The sequence below is a fragment of the Hippoglossus stenolepis genome, chromosome 4, assembly GCF_022539355.2.
Source record: "Hippoglossus stenolepis isolate QCI-W04-F060 chromosome 4, HSTE1.2, whole genome shotgun sequence".
Taxonomy (NCBI): Eukaryota; Metazoa; Chordata; class Actinopteri; order Pleuronectiformes; family Pleuronectidae; genus Hippoglossus; species Hippoglossus stenolepis.
The window spans coordinates 23,418,718-23,442,873 of NC_061486.1; the positions used below are offsets into that span (position 1 = coordinate 23,418,718).

Genomic DNA, 24,156 nt, shown 5'->3' on the forward strand with positions numbered 1-24,156 from the left:
ATAGCACAGAAAAGAGCAAATTGAATTTAATAATAATAATCATAATAATAATGGTGATCATTGAACAAAATTACAAAGTTCTTCACAAATAAAAGACTCACAATTTAGAATACATAAAAGCCCACTTAAATAAAAAATGACCACCATTCCAATAATAAAACTAGATGCCCTAAGTCCTACACACTGCAACTTTAATGTGTAATATTAGTGTGTGTCTGATTCCTTTCTTCCCCCTCTTGATCTGTCCTATGGAATAAATGGCAAACATATCAAATTATTTAAATGCATATACAAGCTCTGAAGTATTAACCACAAAATATCTCATGAGGTTTGTTGAAACAAAGCTCTTGAGTTCTTTGATGTCCGAATCTGTGTGAACTTGAACTCAGCGTGAAGAGGAAGAGTATCAGGAAGGACACTCCCTGGGTTACAACCACATGCTGTGGTCTGCCTGCACGGCTCTTCAGCTCTCCCCTTTCCTGTAAGAGTATCAAGTAATATTGTACAATATTTAACAAAATGAATCCAGTTCGGCATATTTTCTAAGCAGATTCCTGCAATGTATTTTTTATAGGTATATGAGTCAGGCCTGTGCTGACCATCAAGTTACACAATCAATGTCAAAATGAAAGAGCAGTTTTAGTTTGAAACATGATCTCAGGCTGGAGTGGGTGTATTGTAGTTGATTCAGTCCACTCGAGATGTTTTTTTTAATGCTACTGTGCGAGTGTGAACTGTGAGTGGAAATCTGCGGACTCAACAGGGCATGACACACAGCACAGGAAGTGATGGGTGTCGGCTCTCATCATAGATGTCAAGGCTGCTTGTGATAAAAATGTTAAACTCCAATTGCTGCTCCATGTGCAGAATAGCTCTTTGTGCACGTAAATGTGTTGGAAACGAGCACAGAGCACCACATAGGAGATTGTGGTCCCTCCCCGGCTTGCTCCTACCACCTGTGTGTGTGTGCATATACCTCAGTGCACCTGTTTGTTGTGCCACATTGAGAGTGTGTGTGTGTGTGTGTGTGTGTGTGTGTGTGTGTGTGTGTGTGTGTGTGTGTGTGTGTGTGTGTGTGTGTGTGTGTGTGTGTGTGTGTGTGTGTGTGTGTGTGTGTGTCTGTGTGTTTAACACCCTGTGAAAGTCAGAGACCAAGCAATGTTTCAGGAAAGGTAGTTGACTGGTCAAGTGGTACAGTGAGGAACAACAGCTCTGGAGAGGCATTTGTGACAGCAGAAGTGAGTAAGACAAAGGAGGGGGAAAAGGAGGGGAAATAGAAGAATAAAAAAAAAAAGAGAGAGAGAGAGAGAGAGAGAGAGAGAGAGAGAGAGAGAGGGGGAGGGAAGTAGGAGACTGGGCCAGAGAGACAGACAACGTGCAAGAGTACGTAGTATAGAGAGAGAGAGAGACTGACAGCAGGACAAACATTTCCCAGAGGAGAGAGTCTGCTGAGAAAGTTCAGTCTGACAAAATGCTTAAAAGGAGGAGAAGTGTGTCATTTGGTGGATTTGGATGGTATGTCTCATTTTCATTGGATTATAATTTGTTTGCCTGTGTGTCTTACAGTTTGCATTGTGTATACATGCTCATGATTGTGCACGTTAGGATTGTAGTTGTTCAGTGAGTTTGATTGAGCAAAATTGTGCTGCTGAAATGTGTTTTGCGTGTGTTAAGTGTGTGTGCATGCGTGTGTTTGTGTGTGTGGTATAGAAATCTAAACTTTTTGTCTGAAAAGGAAGGATGGGTGGAGAGCTCAGCTCAGCTCTCACACTCTGTATGACAGCCTGTTGTGTGTGTGTGTGTGTGTGTGTGTGTGTGTGTGCGTGTGTGCGTGCATGTGTGTGTGTGAGAATGTACAGTTTCACTCTGTGCTGTCTCCATTCAGAGACATCAACTATCAACAGTCTGCTTTGTCTCTCCCTGCTGTCCATTGTTGTTGCTATTTTGTCCCTGTTCTGGGACTATGGACACAGCTCTTGTTGGTTAGCTTTTCCTGCTCTGTTGGATGAGAAGAGTTCCCATGATGCAGCACAGAAGTAGGTGCCAGGGAGCCCATTTAGTGCTGGATGCGCTGACACACTCGGATGGAGTGTTTTTGTGCTTGCTCCCCCGCTGCTAATCGCTCCGACACTGAAGCGCTGCTTCAGAGCACTTAACCTTCCCGGCTGCGGGCTGAGGCAGCCAGACAGGCTGAAGTAAGCTGAAGCACACTGAGCTGAGGAGCAGCACGTTACAGGTAGCAGGGTTAATGAGGGGCTGATACAGTGATAAACACCAAACCAAGCAATCAGAGATTTTTAGAAAATAAAAGATTTTATTTTACACGTGAAGTCAGTTCAAACATCATGATGACTGCTAAGCAACCTGTCAAGACAAAAAATGTCTACTGAAGCACTGGAGGAGATCTCCAGTTTTTAAAATAAGTAACTCCAAGTTACATTTTGGGAAATACCTTTTAGAGCTTTAATCATATTTGTGCAGTGCCCGCTCTGTTTGTAATGTTCTGTTCTCTTGTCCAGTGTTAAAGCTGTGGAGCTACTTCAGAATTAGTGAGTCCTCCTCAAATTCTTCTACAATATACTATCACCTTTTATTGTTTGTGTGCTGGACCTTTTTTTTATTTGTTCAGTTTATTGGCGAGTGGCAACCAATGTCAAGGTGCATTACCACCAAATGTGCTGGGTGTCGTGAGCAGAGCATTTTTATAAACAGTCTATGGTGCAGAGTAAAGTTAGAATATGTTGTGCTCAGGTGCTCAAGAGTTTATATCAATGTTTTTCATAAAGCAAAGAATACACATGCCAAGTGTGAAGCCGTTAAGATTAACGTTTCGCCAGATATACATTCCACATACAGACAGACGTTTGTGGAATTAGTGAGATTATGCAAAGAAGGTTCTTGGTTTGAATTCCAGTTTGGCCGGGGTCATTCTGTGTGGAGTTTGTATGATCTACCTGTGCCTCCAGGTTCACTGGCTTCCTCCCACAGTCCAGAAACATGCAGCTTTGGTTCAGTGGAGACTCTAAATTGTCTGGAGGTGTGAATATGAGTGTGTTTCTTTAGCTCAATGATAGGTTGGCGGCCTGTCCAGGGTGCATCCCATCCTCTGGGATTAGGTCCAGAAATGGATGGATGGGAGTCTGGATATGCGAGTCCCTGCTGCTTCAATAATATATTTATGGAATGTCCCTTTAACAGCTGCAGCTCAGCAAAACTTTTGAATCATTTTTTTTATTATTCGTAAAAGGAAAGCACGTTGTATCATCTAAATAGCAGAAGTTGTTCTTTTTACAGATGATTTGAAGGCTGAATATGAGATGACAAGACTTGTTGCTGCTAATCAGTTGTGCTGGCAAACTAATTTGACTAAAAATACAAGCAGAGCTTGTTCAGTGGATCACTCTAAAGAATTTATAAGCTTTAACAAATTACATTTACTATGCAGCCAAGACAGGTCGGACCAGCAGACACAGTGTGAAGGGATGACGCTTAAAATTATAAAATTTTCAGTGTGATGATTGTTGGAACAGTTAATCGTGGCCTCTGGGGGTAAAGGTGTTGTTAGGTAGCGTTATTTCTTAGTATTTGAAGCTTGTAAGTGTCAGCCGATCCTATTTGTGAAATTTGGACACATTTCTGTTTTTAATATCACTTGCAGGGATATGGATGCATGGATGGGTGGCTCAGATGGTGAGCTGTTCGAGCACCTGCATGAGCAAATGTGGAGCTGACTCTGAGGAGGCATTTGTAAAGTGTGTTTTTATCAGTCATCTGTGAAGCTATTTGGGTTGAAAAAAAAAAAGAAAACGGCATACTCAAATGAATGAGAAAACAAAAAGGATAATCCTTTATGAGTGCCACTAAAGCCCCTTTTCTACTGGTCATTAACATCCACTAACCTCTGGCTTTTGTCCACTATGGAAATGGATACAGTCAGCATTCAGTCTCGGGTCAAATGATTCTGCAGGAGACACAGGTTTTTATCGGCTCCGGCTTCTAGATGCTGACGCTGCACCTTTTTTGGCACATTATGACTGGCATTGAACTCATCTGCATTGTTGTGTAAATAGCCAGCAACGTTTGTGTACTGTTTGTTTTTTTACATCTTTTTTTTGGAAAGACAGCGATGGTTTCTGATGCATTGTTCATGGGTTTTCATCACATTGAACACGACTCACCAGGAAGAAAAAAAACAGAAGGCAAACTCCTCAACTGGCAATGGGAAAGGAGCCACCTATTTTTAAGCAAGTTTACATGCTTGTAAAAACCTACGTATACCTGCTGACATTGGTGTAAAAGAGGTAGGGCCTATGAGCTGTGTTACAGCAGCAAACGGGAGAGTAAGAAATAAGAAATATCTGCAGTACTAATTCCACAAATGTCTGTCTGCCAGTGTACGTGGATTGCATATCCTGTGAACTCTTCATCTTATTGGCTTCACACTTTGCATGTTTATTGTTGAGGGACAAGGGAAGTGCAGTGAAAACTTTGGTGCGATTTGCACACATGATACATTTAATATGAGTAAAACTGGAATAAACCAGCTGTACTCTGTAGCAGTCAGTGGGGACGGGGCAGTGTGCCCACAGTCTGCAGACCGAGTTGAACACGTCACATGTGCTGATCTTTGTCATGATAACAACATTCATAGAAACACCTCTTTAACAACTTGTCTACAAAGTAAAAGTACAATGTTGGTGAATGTACTCAAATGTGTTGTTTAAGCTTGACCCATGTGGAAACAAGATTTTCTGCTCATAATGTTTTCGAAATGCACACACACACGGTCAATCAGAGTATTCTCTTCTCTAAGATGTAGGGTGAGAGAAACCTACTCACGACAGTAGGGTCCGTGTGATGACTCATCTGGTGGGCGGCATACCTTCTTAACTGCTCAGCGATAAATCCTGCGAGGGCACAGACTGCAGCTACACTACATTATGGGGGTAACATTGCAGTGAGGTGTCACTGCAGCAGAGCAGCAAGTATCCACCAGAATCAACAGCATTGAGATGCATTTTAAAATGCATCACGGAAACGTTTGTGTAAATTAGATGTAGCTCAGTATGTACATTTTTGACAACCATGCATTTGTCATGGTAAAAATAGCGCGCCTTCTGTTTGTACGCTGTGTTCACGTAGGTGTGCGGCTTATATAAATCAATGTATTTGCATGAAATGGATCTTGCATGGTTTAGTCTCTAAATGGATTGGATTGAAGAATTGATATGACAAATTCCTTCGTGAAGCGTGTGAGAACGCTGTAAAACACTGAACACACACACTTGAGGTAAAAAGCCATATTATATACAAAAGCCGAATGTGCCTAACAGACCCTTCACCATTATTAGCAGTAAACATCAACTCAACTGAGAAGTGTAGAAGATTACTGGCTATGATTTTTCCATGTTATTAGTATGAACAGTACTTAGTGAAGCATGAATAAAACCCTTATAAACACTGAGAGCTTATAACCGGTCTGAGCAGCGAGAGGAGAAGTAACCTTGCTACATAAAGTCATGTAGCTCTGCTCTCTAACACTGACACTGCTGTTCTTTTTTCAGGATGTATCTATTCTGTGTAAATTAAAGATGAATTATGGAACATTCATCTTTTGTTAGCATGGTTGCAGCAAGCATTCAGATTTTACCAAGACCAAGAGCCTAATGTTTTTTCTATCTGAGATAAATGGAGAAACGTCGAGAAGGACAACCAATTCTAAGCTTAATTTCTGATTAGGTGACACTTAGAATTGAGACTAAACTGATCAATCATGGTTTCATCTCTTTATGTTGACCCTGTGATACGCTGGCGATGGATGGATGGGGGGACAAATTATTTTTGTATTCATTGTAGATGTGTAGATATGTCTAACTCTAGGGCGACCCATTATAGCTGCAGAGGTGAATTCCTTGAACTTACACCTTATCTTACGAGTTCCGCGTCCTTATTACTGTAAAACAAGAGCACTTGCTGCAAAGACGTGTATTGCTGCTTCAGGAAGAAATAAGTCAAGATCAATAATATTTCTCTCTCTTCTGTGTGTGTCTCTGTCTCTCTCTCTCATTCCTCTCCAGGATTGACAAGTCCACTTTGTCTGCACTGAAATCTCGGTGAGTTCTTCTTTAAATCCTGGTCACCTTTCTGCTTCTAAATCTAAATGTATCAGGTGAAAGTTGATATTCTAATCTTGGTTTAGTCAGGCAAGGCCATACTTTGTGTTAAAGTGCTTGGGGAGAAAATATCTGGGGAGCACTGATGTGCAACTGCCCCATGTTCTGCTTCTTATTCAAGCTGCCCTATAATGCTGTAACTGATGAAGCATGCTGCTCTGCACAGCCCGATATGAGGATCTGCAGACGAACCTCACAATAGAAATAAAATACCAGATGAATACACATATGCATTTGTTGCTTGTGAAATGAGCCTCATCTCATTCAATGAAATGTATAATTTTGAAGATCACACCACCAGTTAGACTTATTCAAACACCAACACCATAATGATGGGCTGTTTTAAAGGTTAGTATATGTGTATGTATATAAATAGCATCCACAGACTTTATTGTATCCCTTTTCCTCCTGAAACCAAAAACAAACCCTTTGTCCTAAGTAAGAACCACGTCTGCAGTGTCTGGATAGTCTGTTTTCTGCTTTCACATCTTGTTCAAGTCTGCAGTGGTCGCCTGAGACTGGCATGAACAATGTTGCATCATTTCAGACTGTCTGCAGCCCTGTCAGATCTCACATCTTAACTGATTCACTGAAAGAAAAAAGAAAAGAGGAACTCACGACGTCAAATCCCACAAGAGCCAATTCAAGACTTTTGTTTCCTGTTGTGTGTTACCTCTGGCTCTTCTGGTTTTTTCTCATGACCGCTGAATCACACTCTCACTCTGTTTGTAGCATTTCTGCTTGTGCTGTTGATCCAGACCTCAGAGCTGGAGGTTGTGATGTCACTGCTGCAAATTAGTGAGGATAACTCAAATGCAGAGGACGAACGTCCCCAGAAGGATTGTTAATGTAAAACCTAGCTTAATTGAATTACATAACAATTCAACATAATCATTTGATGCACTGTGGCTGCTGGATATTTTACATTACTTTGCCTCTTGTGTAACTTCTTATGCCCATGTGCTGGTGACAGCCAGTGGCTGGAGGCATTATGTTTTACGGGGTGGTCCGTCCATCTGTCCCTTTCTTGTGAACATGATATCTTAAGAATGCTCTGAGAGAATTTCTTCAAATTTGGTACAAAGGTTCATGTGGGCGTTAGGATGAACTGATTCGATTTTGGTGGTCATAGGATAAAGTTGCTGTGACCTCAAAAAAACATTTTTTGACTTGTGAACACTATAGCTAAAGAATGCCATGGGGGAATTTCTTCTAATTTAAATGTTCACTTAGACTCACATATTAACTGATTAGATTTTGGAGGTCAAAGGTCAAGGTGCCCTACAAAGCCTTGAACATATTTTAAATCTGCTTTTAGGGAATTTCTGTCTTCCACAGTGGCACCACCAGTTGTCCCTGGTATGAAGCAGCTCTGCACCGCTTTCATAGGGCCTGGGGCAGCTTCACTCTCAGCAATGGCAGCATCTTCCTCCTCCATACGCCGTACTTGCTCCACAGTGTATTTGGGCCCATTTAATACACTTCCGACATAGTTTTCTTCCATATTTATTAGATTTTGTCTTGTAGTTGTTGTCACAGGTTGATTTCAACTAGTTTGTTTGGATTGTGCTGTACCCCCACTCTCAATCTGAAGACATGCATGTTGTAGTTGTAGCACACAGCCAGTAGATCTCAATGCTCATCGTCACGTAATACCGATATTTTAACAACACAAAATTGGCAAAGTTCCAATTAAATGGATTCAATGTCAATGTTTAAAGGTCAAAGGTCACAGTGACAACAACAGGGCAGTAATTCTAGTTCTTTCTTTCTCTAACCCATCATAAGTACAATACACTGTCTGATAGCTCTAAGTTTCCCTGTGTTGCTCCTCCACTTGCTTTGTTGATGCTTGAGTCATTGGACTGACGTCATTGTTCACTCCCACTTTGTCTATCTGTGTTTTGGAAACAAGAGCTGATGATGTTCAACATGCAAATTGAATTTTCTTTCATGTTTCATAGCTTTTAAAGGAGAAGTAACAGTTGGCATGTAGACATGACTTATGCAAGATGAGAAAAAAAAGTGAAAATCATCCTAACGATATATATACACCGATAACAGCTGCTTGGTGAAATTAATTTTGAATGTGAGTGTACCATGTAACTGCCTCATATGAAATTGTTTCAGGGTTTTGTGTGCGAGGAGCTTGCTTTTGTTGAAACAAACCACCGGCAAAGTCCGCTAATGGAGGTTGCCGTAGTGATGAGAGGTAAAGGGCCGCTGCGTGTGTGTGTTTGTCAGTGTGCCAGTTTATATTAAATCTGTATCAACACACTCCAAACCCCAGTCAGTCTGAGCATATACACACAAGCACACAACTGAAGCAACACACTGATTTACAGTATCTCGATCACTGAGAGAGTCACACTCACTTTAAGTCTTATCAGGTCATTTTGTTTTAAAACTAGTAAAAAATTTGACATTACAGTTAGATCATTTTCACCTGTTTCTCAGGAGGTAGAGCGGGTCGTCCACTAACCAGAAGGTCGGTTGTTTGATCCCTGCCTCCTCCATATTCAGAAGTGTCTTGGGGCAAGATACTGAACCCAAATCGCTCCTGATGGCTGTGCCGACAGTGTATGAATGTGACTGAATAAAAATGCTGAGTAAAGCGGTGCTGCATGAATGTGACTTGTAAATACGGTTTGAGTGGTTGGTAAGATAAGAGAAGCGCTTTATAAATACAGTCCATTTACTTCTTTTTTTTCAAGATTTGGGGGGGAAATTAGCTTCTTTGTCTTGAAACAACAGTGTTGCCCATTAATTATACAAACTGTGGCCCGCCATATTCATATTTGTCCCTCCACAGTTTGATTATGAACCAACATTTTTTACACATCTCATAATATTATAAGAGATTTCTAACTTGGTGTGTGCAGCCCTATTTGCTGCATGCCCACCAGCGTTACAGCTAGCTACCTCATACACACAATATGGTCCATAACATTTTTACCGTCAACCCAGTCAGCCAGACCTCAGTGTTTCCGCTGCAGTTGTGACATGTACTGCAGTTTTTTCTCTAAGACAAGAACTTGTCTTTCACTCTCAAGTCTCTGTGCCTGTGACTCAGAATCTGTTGCACATGAGTGTGACTTATATGCAGGTGTGCCCCTGTTACCGCCATAGATTTGATTAATTCTGTGGGAAACACTGAATAAAGATAAATAAGGAAGTGTTTCTTCACTGTTTCAGACATGAAGCCTTGACTATGAAATAATATTCAGTTTCATTGTAAAGAAGGACAGGTCTGTAATCTGCAGTGTTATCCACACACACACACACCCTCAGTGTCTCCCACTGCCCTTGGTGTCATTAGACCGTCTACTCTTGAGTGGCTCTGAATATGAATGAGTGTGTCGTGACTCCTGTTTGAGCTGCTCCTCTGCCCGAGTGCAGAATAGCATGCACTTATGTATACGCTTGTGTGTGTGTGTGTGTGTGTGTGTGTGTATACGCTCATGTGTGTTTGCTGAATCCAGGTGTTAGACGTAAAAAAGACAGGACAGAGGCAAATCAACAGAGATTAAAGAAAGAGAGAAACAGAGATGACAGTCTGCAGTGTGATCAATGTCTGTGCTCTTATAAAATTCATTCTCCGTCACCTAACCTCATCTCTTCCCCTGTTTCTCTCTTCTTGCTTTTTCCAGTTCTCTGTCTATCTCCTTTCGTCTACCTGTGAATATTGTTGGACTATTTCTTCATCCTCACACAGGTGTTGTTGCTAGTGCAGTTTTTAATGATTTACAAAGCATCATATGTAAAGCTGTGCCTTGGAAATACCTGTTTTCATAAAAATGCCTCGTGAACAAACCCATTAGATAACTACTGAGCCAGATTAACCAGCTGAAGATCCCTCTTCTTCATCACTGTGAGCTGGGTCTCACATTCTGACTCATCTGCTGCCACAGCAACAGCAGATGAGTCTTCCTCCACCTGCTTTACCTTCACATGCATCTCGTTGCCTTCATCCTTCAATTACCTAGTACCAAGTAATTGGTGCAACCTCCTCCGCTCTTACACTACATGTACATGTTCTGTTTAATGTGAGGTTCATCTGTTGCTTAACTGCCTCATAGAGGACCAAAAACCACAATTTTAGATTTGTATGTCGCCTTAGGTGTTTGACCTTTCTGTGTGGAATTAGTATGTTCTTTCCCGTGTGTGGGTTTTCTCCAGGTGCTGCAGCTTCCTCCCACATTCCAAAGACATGCAGATTGGGTTTAGGTTAATTACATTTTCCCTGGGTGTGAAAGTGAGTGTGAATGGTTGTTTATCTGTGTGTGTTGGCCCTGTGATACGCCGGCGACCTGTCCAGGATGTACCCCGCCTTTCACCCAATATCAGCTGTGATTGGCTCCGGCTCTCCCTGCAACACTTAAAGACTAAGTGGTATAGATAATAGATGGATGGATGGATGGATATCAAATTAGGCTGATTAGCAGTGTCGCCTCACAGTTAGAAGTGCCTTCAGTGCGGCCGGGGCCTTTCTGTGTGTCTGCAGGTTTGGATGGTTGGATGGTATGATAATTGGGTGGATATCAATTCAAGTTAGATAATTCATAAACATTCAGGGCTGCAGCCCCAGATGTTCAGACCTAACTACACCTATGTTAACAGGGTCAGCCATAATTGTAGTTGCTAATAATATAAACATGATTGAGAATAGCCAAAATGTATTTATGAGAAATTGAGAGCTTCCCAATGCATGAAATACTATAGAATGCAAATTATACCGATGTGAAATTTTACGAGTAGTTTTAATACTTTGACCTTTAAGTTTGGTCCATGTCCTGGCCATTAACATGAAGGAGGCAGGAATTATGTACAGCCAGCCACCAGGTGGCGATAGAGACTCTTTGGCTTCACTTCAGGGAAGCCGTCACGATGTCCATCTTTATATAGAGTGTGTACATAGAAACAAGACTTGAAGAGGAAAACCCATATTTTTACTGTTGTTCCTCCACCTGCACACACCACTTACTCTTCATTTGTGAAGCACTCGGATGACAGAGTTGTTTGTTTTCTAAACTCCTGCAAGGTAATGAGGATGATCTGAGGGAAAAATAATAATAATAATAATAATAACTTTATTTGTATAGCACTTATCTAAACGAGGTTACAAAGTACTTCACACAAAAGTCCATGGCAAAAATGAAGAATCAATTGTAATAAAAGATATTCTGTTGAGTCCAATTTAAGAGCCAAATCATAACATAATAAGGTCGAGACCTTAAGTTTGTAGAGAAAACCCAACAGTTCTCACAATGAGCAACACTTTATAACCAATGCAGGAAGAAAAAGAGTGAAATGGGAAGAAATGAAGGCCAAGGGAACACACACATCAGATGGATGGATGGTTCACAAAGTTTTGTGTCTGCAGGCTGCAGGTGTGAGGATTTTATTTTTATTCTCTCTTCTTCTTGTTCTGTCCTTTCTGACCGTGAACTTTTTATTCCTCCCTTGCTTCATCTTTTTGTCCTTCTTCCTCCTCCTCTTCGTCCCCTTGTCCTCTCTCTCCGCCATCATTAATCCACAGTGGCCCTCTGTCTCTCCTCTGCTCGGTTACTACAAAGAGATACAAACAACTCCTCATTAATAACAGTATAATCAAACCTGTGTGTGTGTGCATCTGATTTGTCTTGAAGTGGTGGTGAGGCTGAATGAATATTATAAGTGCATTATCGGGTTATAATAGAGGAGACGGGGATGAAACACACAGGAATTGAAGAGAAGCTGCACCTGATCAGCTTCTTATTCCTCTGTGACGATGCCTCGCAGACTGTGGTGAGTGACCGATGCCTGTCTCATGTGTATGTTTCTTTATACTTGTAAATGTATGATTACAGTTAGTCCGTTATTAATCTTTCGTGAATCAGTTCCTACTTTGTTTCCTCAAACCTGCAGTACAGTTTATCTGCAGCTGAGGGGACGATGCAAGCCGAGAGGAAAAACATCGCAGACATCAACTGCTCAGAGAGTACATGTATTTTGCATTTGCACAAAATGACCTAAACCAAAATGAATAATTGATACATCTATTAACTAATCATTATGAAGCTATTAGTGTATGAAGCAAGTTATGTGATTCTATTTTATCCTTACAAGAAGTTTTTAGGGGGACTGTAGCATTTTCAAGTAAAGCCTGTCTCAAATGGCTAAATATACAAGTGACATTTCTTCTTTATGATTATTACAGGGAAAAGCCTCTGATCCTGCTTTAAATGAGGTTACAGTGAATGAGTTGCTTTATTGATTATCTAATTCTTCCAGAACTGATTATATTATATGGCTATTTTTTGTACCAGATAGTTTTTGGGGTATTTTGTTGTTTTGCCAGATGTAAAGTGTATGTTTTTTTATCATTGAGGTACTGTTACCTACTTTTTACAGTAGGTAATGGGGATGTAAAGAGGAAAATAAACAGCGTAGATCTTATAGTTTCTAAATAATAACAATAACAATAACAATAACAATAAAAATAATAATAATAGTTATTTTTACCACTATCTTTGGTGGGTTTGTTTTAAGCAAGATTCCACAGCTCAGGATCTGGAGATCCGATGGGTGAGATCTCATGCTCTGTTTCAAAGTTGGGGCTGTAAACTATGATCTTAGCAGCCAAGTATAAGAATGTGACCTAAACTGGATATAATTGTCGAGTGAAAGCAGATGATGCTAGACTGAACTGATGATAGGCTTGGTGCAGCTTAATTGAATTTAAGGGTACTGTTGGGCCTTGGTGGAGGTATTTGCTCTACTGAGTGCCAACTTAGTTTTCACTGAGGTACTGTTAGTACCTGTTGGGTGGCTGTGGCTAAGGAGGTAGAGCAGGTCAACAACTAACCAGAAGGTCGGTGGTTGGATCCCCGTCTCCCCCATTCGCGTGCCGAAGTGTCTTCGGGCAAGATACTTAAGCCCAAATTACCCCTGACAGCTGTGCCGGCAGTATATGATTGATCTATAATAGAGAAAGTGCTCTACTTAGATGCACTGTATGAATGTGTGTGAGTGGGTATAAGGCAAAACTGTACTGTGAAGCACTTTGAGTGGTCATCAAGACTAGAACATTCATACAAATACAGACCAGACTGTACATTTGTGTTGAGTTCTGCTGTTAAATAAACAAGTAACCAGGTTTCATAGTCTGTCACTCAGACATTAGAATTTCTCAGTGTATTCGTTTCCTTTATCAAGAGACAAAAGAGATTAGTGAACTCAGAAAGTAAAGTGGACAACAAGAAAACCAAGTTGAACAGAATGGAGTATAGAGCAGTGTAGGACACAGTGTATTGGAGCAGATGGTAATAACAGTGTTGGTGTGTGTTGCATCTTCAGGATATTTGATGGCTCCAATCACACAGCTCTTCAGTCAGCACTGTTCATCAGCGTCTGATACAGATCAGATGATTGCTTTGTTCCGTAGGAGCAGGATACAGGGGACGTGGCTATAACAGGATCGGTGTGAAGGATTACTAAGTGAGGTTCTGTAAGGAAAACCATCACACCTCTGTGTCACTGTGTCCTGCTGCTCGTCTTCACCACTGAACTCCCCTATGTATTTACCAAAACAAAAAACGAGAGTGTTTAATTTCTAAGGCTCAACCCCAGATTGTTTTACAGGCAGGATTTTGAATCTGGCCGACTGCCGCTTCCTCCCTGCTGTTCTTAACATGCATGTGTGCATCAGAGAGTCTGCAGCTTTCTGCTGTTAATTGGACGTTGATACTTGTCACACATTATTTCCATCCTCTGCGTCTCCCCTCTCCCTGATGTCATCTGCTTCTACTTCCCATGTCTGCTATTCTCTGCTTGGCTCCAACACAACAGCTGCTCACATCTGAGAGCGTTTTCCTCTCAGACCGTGTGGTTACCGCTCTGTGATGTGGATCCACGCGCACCTGCGACGTTCCTTTCTCTGCTTTTCAAGAATAGGGATGCAGCTAGCACACGAGTTCCTGGATGGTGCTGATCTGTAGTCAAATTTAGCATTTAATTAATTATTTTTATTTTATTAATTAGCATTAAATATCGTTATTCTACCTCAGCCAAGGAGATTATGTTTTCATCAGTCTTTGTTAGTTAGCAGGATTATGCAAAAACTACTTGACAGATTATCACGAAACGTGGTGGAAGGCTGCAGTATGCCTCGGCAAAGAATTCATTCAAATTTGGTGGGGATCCAGGAATGATATTTATGAGTGTGTGTAAATGGGTAAAGATGCAAATAAGATGAGGTTTCATTACGGCACTGTTGGGCATTGGTGGAGGTATAAACTCTACTGAGGGCCATTCTAGTTAGGCCTGCATCAGCGTCTGTACTAAGTTCTACCTGAGTTAAATTGTTATGTCGACTGACGGACAGGATGAGTGACAGAAAATATAAAAGAGAAGTAGAAGAGCATGGACAGAGGAGGTATCTTTTTCTTAGAAAGTCCGGTAGGCAGGTGTAAATGTTATCTGTCTGCCAGCATCATGGAAAATAGCAAATGGGCTGCCGCTGCTATTTCTGGAGCCTGGCATTTACTCTATCTCTGCTCCCCCTTCTATACAGCAGGGAACGATGGTGAGTTGTGACCACCGAACAAACACCAGACTGAACGTCTGCTGGTATCATATTGACTTTAGACGATGGCTTATTAAAGCTCGAGGCTTTGCTCTGTAGCGGGGGGGGGGGGGCAGCCTTAATTAGCTGTCAGCTTTATGGTGTTTTGCTTATTTGAGGCAGTTTGTGATGCAGTGTACACAGTAACAGTGTATATAACCTGATGTAAGTCTGCAGTCAGCGGTAGAGTGAAAGGAGAGTATATAGCACGAATGGAGGACAGATTGGGTTTTCATCACACCACACAACTTCACTGGGAGATACTGAGGTTCATTTGGAAACCGGGGTTCAGTGTAACAACACAAACACACACGTACACAAGAGTTGCATTTCCTAAAAAGTTAAACTGAAACTGTGTCGATTTGTTTCTATCTGACTCTGGGCGGCTGTATGAGCGTGTGTGTGTGCATGTGTGTGTGTGTGTGTTTGAGAGAGAGACAGAGAGAGAGGTAGAGAAACCAAGAAGACCACAATGTTACAGAGATAGTTGTATGTGGGAAGTGGTCGAACTCCACCCATCCTCAAGAGCTCAGGGGAGGATGCTACACTTCCTCTTCTCTTACACATCGAATTTCAGGGTTGCGAAACATACACAATTCAATTTACGATTGTTTTTCTCTATACATGACATTAACTATTGCTCTCCCACCAGTTTTTAAATTAAAATGATGGTTAACTTTTAAACCCTAAATGATTACAGCATCGCAACTGCATTAATAAAGATGCAATTATATCATCTTTCCCTGGATTATTTGGATTTAAATCATTGATTCAGTTCATACAATTTTCTTGTACTATTTTCCTGCACCCGTTGGGATATCAACACATTTTCAGCTGTTTCTCCTGTGACCACTGGAGGGAGCTGACTGCACGCGTATGCCACAAAGTGCCTCTCAGAGGATGAACTCTAGAATGAGAGCAGGTGAAGGGAAGTCGAATGATCACTAGGGGGCGATATTGCTCTATTTTAGTGTCAAGCTCAGACCCACCTGTTACCATGTTCACCTGTTGAAGCTGCGAATACAATCTACACACAGGACTGTTAAACCAATAGAGAGAGGATACACTCTTATTTACTGAGAGAAGAGGTTGATAAACATTAGATGCAGGTGACATGACATGTTTTTATTCATCGTGTGTGTCTTAACCACACATACATTGGTTCTGTTACACACAAACCAACCACAGCTCCACGTACTGCATCCACCATCTTACTGTCAGCTCACATAAACCTCCTAAAACCCTCTGCGCCTCATGTTTATAGGCTACCACTGCAAGACAAATGCACTGTGTGTTTTTCAGCCATAGTACTGTATGTAGTGGTCTATAGGGAGCCAAGGCTGTTGCCATGGCAGCGGGAACTGATGATCACCTAAGGGATGGTCCAATATGGTTCATTGCCATGATGAAATGCCCCGGTTATCTCACGTCGCAGCCAGACTTCATTGCCAGTGCATGAAAACATGACCAGCGCAAAGATAATCGGGTTCGCAGTGCTATTGGTTGCCTATAGTGACCACAGTGCGTCCCCCCCCTGGATGTAAAGATTGCTTGTGTGTGTGTATGTGCGTGTGTGTGTGCAAAGGAGGATAAAGAACATGGGAGCAACGCATCACATGACTGGTACTTACTGTGCTTAGCGCCCTGTGTAATAACATAGCACTCTGCACAGTCGGTCTGTGGAGAAGTATTGTTTCATTCATACATTTGCATGTTTTTATTCAATTGAATTAACATGGTGCCTGCAGGTTTACACATGTCTTTAGAAGAGATTTCCATTAAAGGTCAGGTGGTTGTCACTGATGTAACAAATACAGGACTGGTATCAGGGAGGCTGTGTGATTTTGATGAGAGCAGATGATAAGTGTGAGTAGCATTGAATAAAATGTTGTTATCAATTAAATAGCACTAAATCAGTTCATAAGTATACATTGTAAAAAAAGAAGGAGGATGCCATCCCAACTTAATCTCAATTCCTCCTTCCAAATTTACCATGAAAACTGGCACCACAATCACAATTGACCAAAGTGCTTAACAGGCTTAAAATATGAAGGGATATAAAATACATATATCAAAAACTGAACAACAAAAAACATTAAATAAATGCAGGCTACCTTTTTACATCCCACCACAGAACCAAAACTATTAAAGAAGCTAAAAAGCACTGTGGAGCTGAGAGAAAATGCACAGTTCAGTGCTACTATCTGTGGATCAATCACATACCTATTTCACATTCATGTTTTTTTCTATTTAGATACACGCATCTTTCAATCTTCCATCCGTGTAAAACCAAACACATTCATATTTTTTAATTCACAGACAAAGCTATAATATGCAGTTTCCCAGAATGAGTGTAACAACAGATGAAAATGAGTCTGAAAATGACAGTTTGTCTTTTCATCGATGGAAAAGTACCCAACTGACAGAAAAATATCTGCTTATTTCTCTCAGTGTACAAAACACAACATGTGTTACCACCAGTGTTACCGTGTGTGCTCAGCTTATTACTGTCTTGTTACTCTCAAGTCCCCTGGACAACCAGCTGCCTCTTTGCTTTTGACAAATATTTACTTCTTGCCCCCCCACCACACACACTCTCACACACACACACACACACACACAGAGTAGCTGATAAGCGCACCATCTGGCCTGAGTGCTGCCTGTTAAGGGCTCATAAAACAGACCCTCACCTATTGAGTCGCTCCCTGAGTGGCAGGCTGGTGAACAGGTAGAGAGCAGGCACATGCTCCGTTCTTCATCCATGAATGCCCACCCACATGCACACATCCATTTCCACGGGAGACGTAGGAGGTGAGAAAGATATGAGTTGAATGGATCCAAGGATGTACCTGCTCTTCTTCTCTCAATTTCTTCTCATCTAACACCCTCACAGACTTTCTTTGAGAGTAAAGACATCCAGAGAACTATTACACAAACTGAACCTAAAGTTTCATGTGCGTTAACACTGCAAAATACACATTTGACCACTTTATATAACATGTCATCACCACTGGGGCTGTTGTTCAAAAAGTTTATTATCATCTGACATCACAGTATAAGGCAGTTAAATGAAGCATTACTGCTTCACCTAATCCTCTTCTTACATCTATGTTTCCCAGTCTATTCTTTACAATTCCATTAGTAACCTCATGCTTAAAGAAGAGCTATTACTCAGATATAGGTTCATTATTTTAAATTGAGTTATATATTTATATATATATATTTAAAGAACTATATATATAATGGTTTACACACACTTTCCTCATTTGTGTCTGTTGCTGCGGCTCCTCTTTTCAGCCTCTGCCTGAAGCACTTGGATTTATGCCCGTCTCTTTTTAGACCCTCCTCCTCATAATGCACAGTCTGCTCTGATTGGCCAGCTGGCTCTCTTGTGATTGGTCAACAGTTTCCAGTGAGTGTTGGAAATATCAGCTACCGCTCTCTTTGTTAGGGGGCTTGTTGGACTAGTGTGACTAGGTGTGCATTATGCAAATTGTGAGGTCACATATAGAGCTCGACGTATATATCAGTTGACCGATAATGTTGTCCGATATTAGCCTTTCACAAACATATCGGTATTGGTTTATATTTGCAGATATACGCCAGAAGAAAAAGGTTAGCATATGTTTACATTTTATGGAAACAATGTTTATTAATTCAAGTTCTATATATTTGATTGGATTTTGTTTTCTATTTAATTGTAGGTATTTATGATAAAATTTATGGTTAACCTGAAAAATATCCTGTAAAAAAAAAAAGGATTTGTTAATGACTTCTTAAGAATCATTGTCTTTTTTAATAGCCGATATATTGGTATTGGGAATATTTTACTCCCTATTATCGGTACCCAAAATCAGTCAGGCTCTAGTCACATGACATGACATCCCAATACTGTCAGGTGCTTCAGGAGTGGATTTGAGACTTTTTGACTTTTTGACTTTCAAACAAAATCAAATCAAAATTTTGATCTGCAATGTTCAATATGAGTATTCAGAGAAATTTAACTTTACTGCTCTGGCTCATCAAAACTAACTGAGAGGGCGATGAGTGGGGCTGTAACGATTCTCCAAATCTACGGATCGGTCCCGGTGAGGTGGGTCTAGTGTTGGTGTTTTATTAAAACACTAACATTTGGAACACATAAAACTACATGAACAAAACTAACCAAAGAATAGGAAAGAGGTGAGGGTGTGTGCGTGTGTGTCTCCCACATTCTCAACATCCAAAGTTCAATCCATATATTTACATATATTATATTTAAGTCTGTTTCAGTCTCCCCCACAAGCCCAACACAGTTCAGTTCAATCCAGTTCAAACCAACAACTCAGGAAAGTAAACAGAAAGAGAAGCGTCCGTGTCGCTTCAATAACAACAGTGTTCCTAGATACGATATGTTCAGGGCACTCACGGTAATGTCGATGGTCAAGTCGGTCAGTCAGTCGGGCAAACGCTGGCCGACAGCTCCAGGGAAAATCCATACGGAATAAACAATCCACCAGATGATTTCCTCCAAAATCCGACTTTAGAGACGAGGCATCTGCTCCAGAGCGTGGACAACACCCAGATTTAACAACATGATTTTGTAAATTGCCGATCCTCTCCAACCTTCACACTCATTGCCCTGAAGCTAGTCACTTCTGTGTGTTGGTTCAGATTACGCAGAGTTATGTTCGAGGGGTGGGATTGGATGGAGTTTGATTGCACACACATACGCACACGCAAAAGGCTGCACCTGCTGCCATGGCAGCGTGTGGGAATGGGCATGTATTGTGAACAGAAACCATGGACATTTGGACCGCAATTTTGGTTTTGGTTCGAGCATCGTTACAGCCCTAGCGACGAGTTATGAGGTGAAATGGAATCAGCCAGTGCAGCTTAGTTGTTTTTATCGGTTAATCAAATATCATATATCATGATCTGATGAGTAATGATTACATTAATGATAACAACTGCTTGTCATGTGCATATTGTCTCTATCGCGTCATGTTTCTATAAGTCTGTCCAAGCTAACTAGGACTGGCAGTGTTGCCGTTGGAAACCAGATAAGAGGATGTTAAAAGTTGTGCCCCACGATTTCGTCTGTTTTGTACACAAACACTTGACATAAGCTAGCAGCAAATTACAGCCAGTGTCCTTGGTAGAGGGTGGTGCTGTAGCCGGAATGAGTGACGGGATGGCGAGAGTGACTTTGCATGGTTCGGAGGAGAGAAATAATCTATCAAGGGTGATAGAGTACGAGAGCCTGGACACAATAATGGATCCTTTTGCTTTAGACAAACGGGCACTGCTGTCCACGCCGCACGTCAGAGATGCTCTTAACATCTCAAAAGAGATAAGAGGTTTCGGATGGGAGAGAGAGAGTAAGAGAGGGGGTGAGAAAAAGCGATGGAGTCTCTCTTGGGGAAAACTGAGCCAAGAGGGAGAGGAGGAAGGCAGAGGAGTGAGGACAAAGAGGGTGACTGAAGGCACTGGGGGCTATGAAAGGAAATCTGTCTCTCTCTCTCTCTCTCTCTCTCTCTCTCTCTCTCTCTCTCTCTCTCTCTCTCTCGTAAAGTTTGACCTCTGTGGCTTGAAGTGTGTGTGTGTGTGTGTGTGTGTGTGAGAGGGAGAGAGAGAGCGAGGCAGCCTTCTCTGTGACTCTGTGGGGTCACAGGGTCACATTTGTTGACAGATGGTGAAGCACGCATGGAAGCTGATGTTCTTGTTCATCCTTCCATCCTCTGATTCAGGAGCCATTTTTAAAAGTTTCTATTAAACTATCTGTTGTTTCTGTCTTTGTCTGTCTGAGTCTTTGTCTGAAATCACTTTCCGCGTCGGCTCAGTCTGCTTCTATTCCCAGCCATAGATGGACTTAAGGGTAAAATCTATATTAAAGCTGCATCTGGCTCCTGTTCAGCTCTGTGTTTTATATGCACACATAAATAAACACACACTTCTTCTTTCAGTTCATCCATTTGTACATACATCACAGCCAGAGAACAAGGCCCTGTCTCGCACCAGCAGCGCTGAGCTCAAACCCAATTTTCTGTCAAAGGAATAACTCATCTCCCTGTGAGAAACCTGCAGATCCTGCCTCACCCTGTCCTCCCCTGGTCGGCCTGTACGTTGTCGCTAACAGCTGAAATGGTAATGGATAGTGTTGATAGATCATGGCAATTTAACCCCCCGTCACTGCAAAATCAAATTACATGCTGCGCAAGATGACAATCTAAATGTAAAGTGAGACATGCAGCATTTTGAAAAAGTGACATCTACTTGTTTAAAATGATTGATAGAAAATAAACAGCTGTTGCGACGCCCGTCAAACTTAAATATATTGGGAATAAATGATTTAGGAATAAATGACAGAGAACAAAACAAGACAAAGAAGAGGAAGATAATGTAAAAGAAAATAGTCTTCACTTGTGATCCATCTTCAAACTTGCACCGTTGCTCCAGTTGTTTGGAAAAGGACATCACCCTAATATGGAGTTTCACAACTAGAGCCACATACATGTTTAGCAACTGTGATGGGCCTGCTGTGTCAAGTCTTGGTTGCTAAGCTATTACTGGAGTAGTGTTTGCGGTATGGGGTTCAGCTAGTGGTCATGTGGCATTAAAGGGATACCACAGAAATGAATATTCAATCATTATCTACTCACCACTACGCCGATGGAGGGGTGGGTGAAGTGTTTGAGTCTACCAAAACACTTTGGAGTTTCAGGGATAAACAGAGTTGAAGCCAAATGCAATAGAATTGAAGTAAATAGTGACTGATTCTGGTTATTCATTCATTGTTATGTACCTGACACACCGGTCGCAGTTCAGCAGCGATGCATCTACTGCCAGCTCCTCTGCTCCATCATGGTTTTACATAGGGTTTGCCTTGAAAATGGTCATAAATAACAGAATTGCTACTATGATTCCACTTTACATCAACATTTTGTTTTTATCCTTGACGAGTGGTCCAACATGGGAATGTGTGTGTGTGTGTGTGTATGTGTGTGAGAGAGAGATAAAGCGAGAGAGAGAGAGAGAGAGAGAGAGAGAGAGAGAGAGAGAGAGAGAGAGAGAGAGCCTACTGCCCATCACATGAATTTCTTTACGTGAACATTTAATATAACTACAGCCCTTGTGAGGTTTCTTGTATGATCACTCTATTTTAAAAGTAGTCCTATGTACTCCAATAAAGATCGGTACTATACAGTATGAAGCCGTGCATCTTCCGCTACTGGAATTCGTTTTCAGGGTTATGTTTTCATTACTGTTTGATAACGGGATTAAACAACAACTACTTGAATATTTCTGTAGAGGTGAGGGGGCTGGGAGAGCACCTCCCCCTGTACCAGAGGATCAGTCAGCGCAGGTGAGAGCTGTTAGCTGATTGGTCCTCAGGTTTAAAAGGCAGCAACAGAGCTTCCTCAGGGTGAAACGTGGAGAGACACAATCAGGACTGAGACGCACGGGACACGTGTTGGTCATTTGCCACAATTTTAAATGATTCTTTCTTTTTTTAACAAATGAATGGATTCAGTCAACAGAAAAGCAGAACAGCACACGGAACGTGGAAAAAATTGGACTATCCTCTAGGAGAGCAGCGCGACTTCCGAGGCTGAACCATGGCAGCACTAGCCGGTGTGCCAGGCCCAATCCGTAAACATGGGCGCGGAAATGAAAACCAAGCCGTTCCCTTGACGTTCCGCTGTTGTTCCGCCTCCAGTGTGCTCTGAGCGTAATGCAGTCTATGGATTCTGTTGACTGAATCCATTATTTTTTTTAACAAGGTTTTTATTGTTATTAAAGGAGCGGAAAATACATGCTGCTACGTGAAACCTCACGTAGCAGCTCCGCAGCAGACAAGCAGCGTGTGTGAACAGCAGACGTGCATCAGACGCAGCAGATCAGTGACGCAGCCATCACACGCTGCACATGCACCCACTGTGGCCCTGACGTAAAGCTTAATTTGTCTTCTGTTTTATACGTGTCAGAAATCCATTTGTAATTCCAGCCACCAGACAAAAATATCTAAATTGTAGCTTACACGTATTTGAGTGTGTGAGTGTGTATCTGAGGCAAAATATCATCCAAAGCCCAATTTCCAGCACATCACAAGCCAGGATAAACAATCCTGCTCTAAATAGCCTGTAGTGTGTGAAAATAATTGTCCAATGACATTTCTGTAGCCTTTAAAAAAAGATGGGGGGCGACTCTGGGCCAGTGAGCCTGGTGATTATCAAAGGGCTGTCTGTGACTTGACACTGTAATCAGAGCTCACAAAAGGAACGGATATATCTCCTATTCATCATCGCCCTGCATCACTCGCGTCTCATTTTTCTCTGCAGGAATTCTCGCCTGTCATCACTCACTTCCTCACTCAGTCATTTCTAATTTTCCTCCTTTTCCTTTGTTTTAACTCGACTATCTTTGTCTTTGTCCCTGGTCTGTTGGAGTTTGTCTCTTATAATTTCCTCCCCCTTTTGAAGATCTACCTTTCTTTTCAAGTATGTGTTTGAGGAAAGTCGGCCCTCTTGCCATACATGGGAGCCGTGTAATTGCTCCTGGCAAACCAACCTGTAATCAATAACTGGCATCTGGCGCTGACAGTCTCTAATAATCTTTAAAAGACCCCTCTCAGCCTCCATGTTAGACTGATGGCCTGTTCAGGGTGTGCTCTGCCTCTGCCCCCGGTGCATGCTGGGATCACATCCAGCCTTGGTGACCCTGAAGAGAATAAGTGGTCTTGAAAATGGATGGATAGAAGGATGGATGGGAACACATCCACTCCCTCCTGCCTGACCTCCTTCCATTTCCTCCACCTCAGATTTTTATAAGAGCCGACAGGTGCAGGCTGGCGTTTTACTATGCAGCTGTAACTGATACAGTGACGTCAAGTCAGTGATTGACGAGATGTGTCGCTGCATGATGAGGCGTGGGGCTCAGGGTCAAGTTGACATTGGTCTGTTTGGTTGCTTTTCTCACACAAAAGGAATTTTACTCTAAAGCCCTTGAAAATATGGTTGAAAACGTTGTCTATGCTAAGTCAGCAACAATGAGTTTAATAGAAGGTAAAAATCTTGGAAGGTTGATTCATTTATTTAAGGTTTTGCACATCAAAGGCGACGCAAACGAACAGCAAAAAATAGTGAATAATTCAGAGGTAGATTTTGATGCACCTGTATATTCACATTAGGAAGACACGATTTAGTGAATAAATCATCTATCTACTAATTCCTGAAATAGCTGTCTTTCTAACTGTCTGTCTTTCCCTTTTGTTAAGGGCCTAAGTGAATTTTGTGCAATGTGGACATGCGATACATTCAACATTAATAACATTGTAATAAAGAGCGCTCAGTAGCAGACTGAGTCCAGCAGCTGGTCTTTACTTGCTGCAGCTCTTAA

The 24,156-nt window shown here is 41.6% G+C and overlaps 1 protein-coding gene across 2 annotated transcripts in view; it reads left to right on the forward strand.

The window, feature by feature from the left end:
* Positions 1-24,156, forward strand: part of rap1gap2a (RAP1 GTPase activating protein 2a) — a 95,967-nt gene that overhangs the window by 10,128 nt on the left and 61,683 nt on the right. The window contains exons 1-2 of one of the 2 annotated variants that reach the window (XM_035155161.2): positions 1,362-1,515; positions 6,078-6,113. In XM_035155161.2, coding sequence (XP_035011052.1) covers positions 1,472-1,515; positions 6,078-6,113 — 80 coding nt within the window. In that variant the 5' untranslated portion in view covers positions 1,362-1,471. Of the gene's footprint in view, positions 1-1,361; positions 1,516-6,077; positions 6,114-24,156 lie in introns of those variants that run through there. The other variant, XM_035155162.2, reaches the window with a different exon arrangement.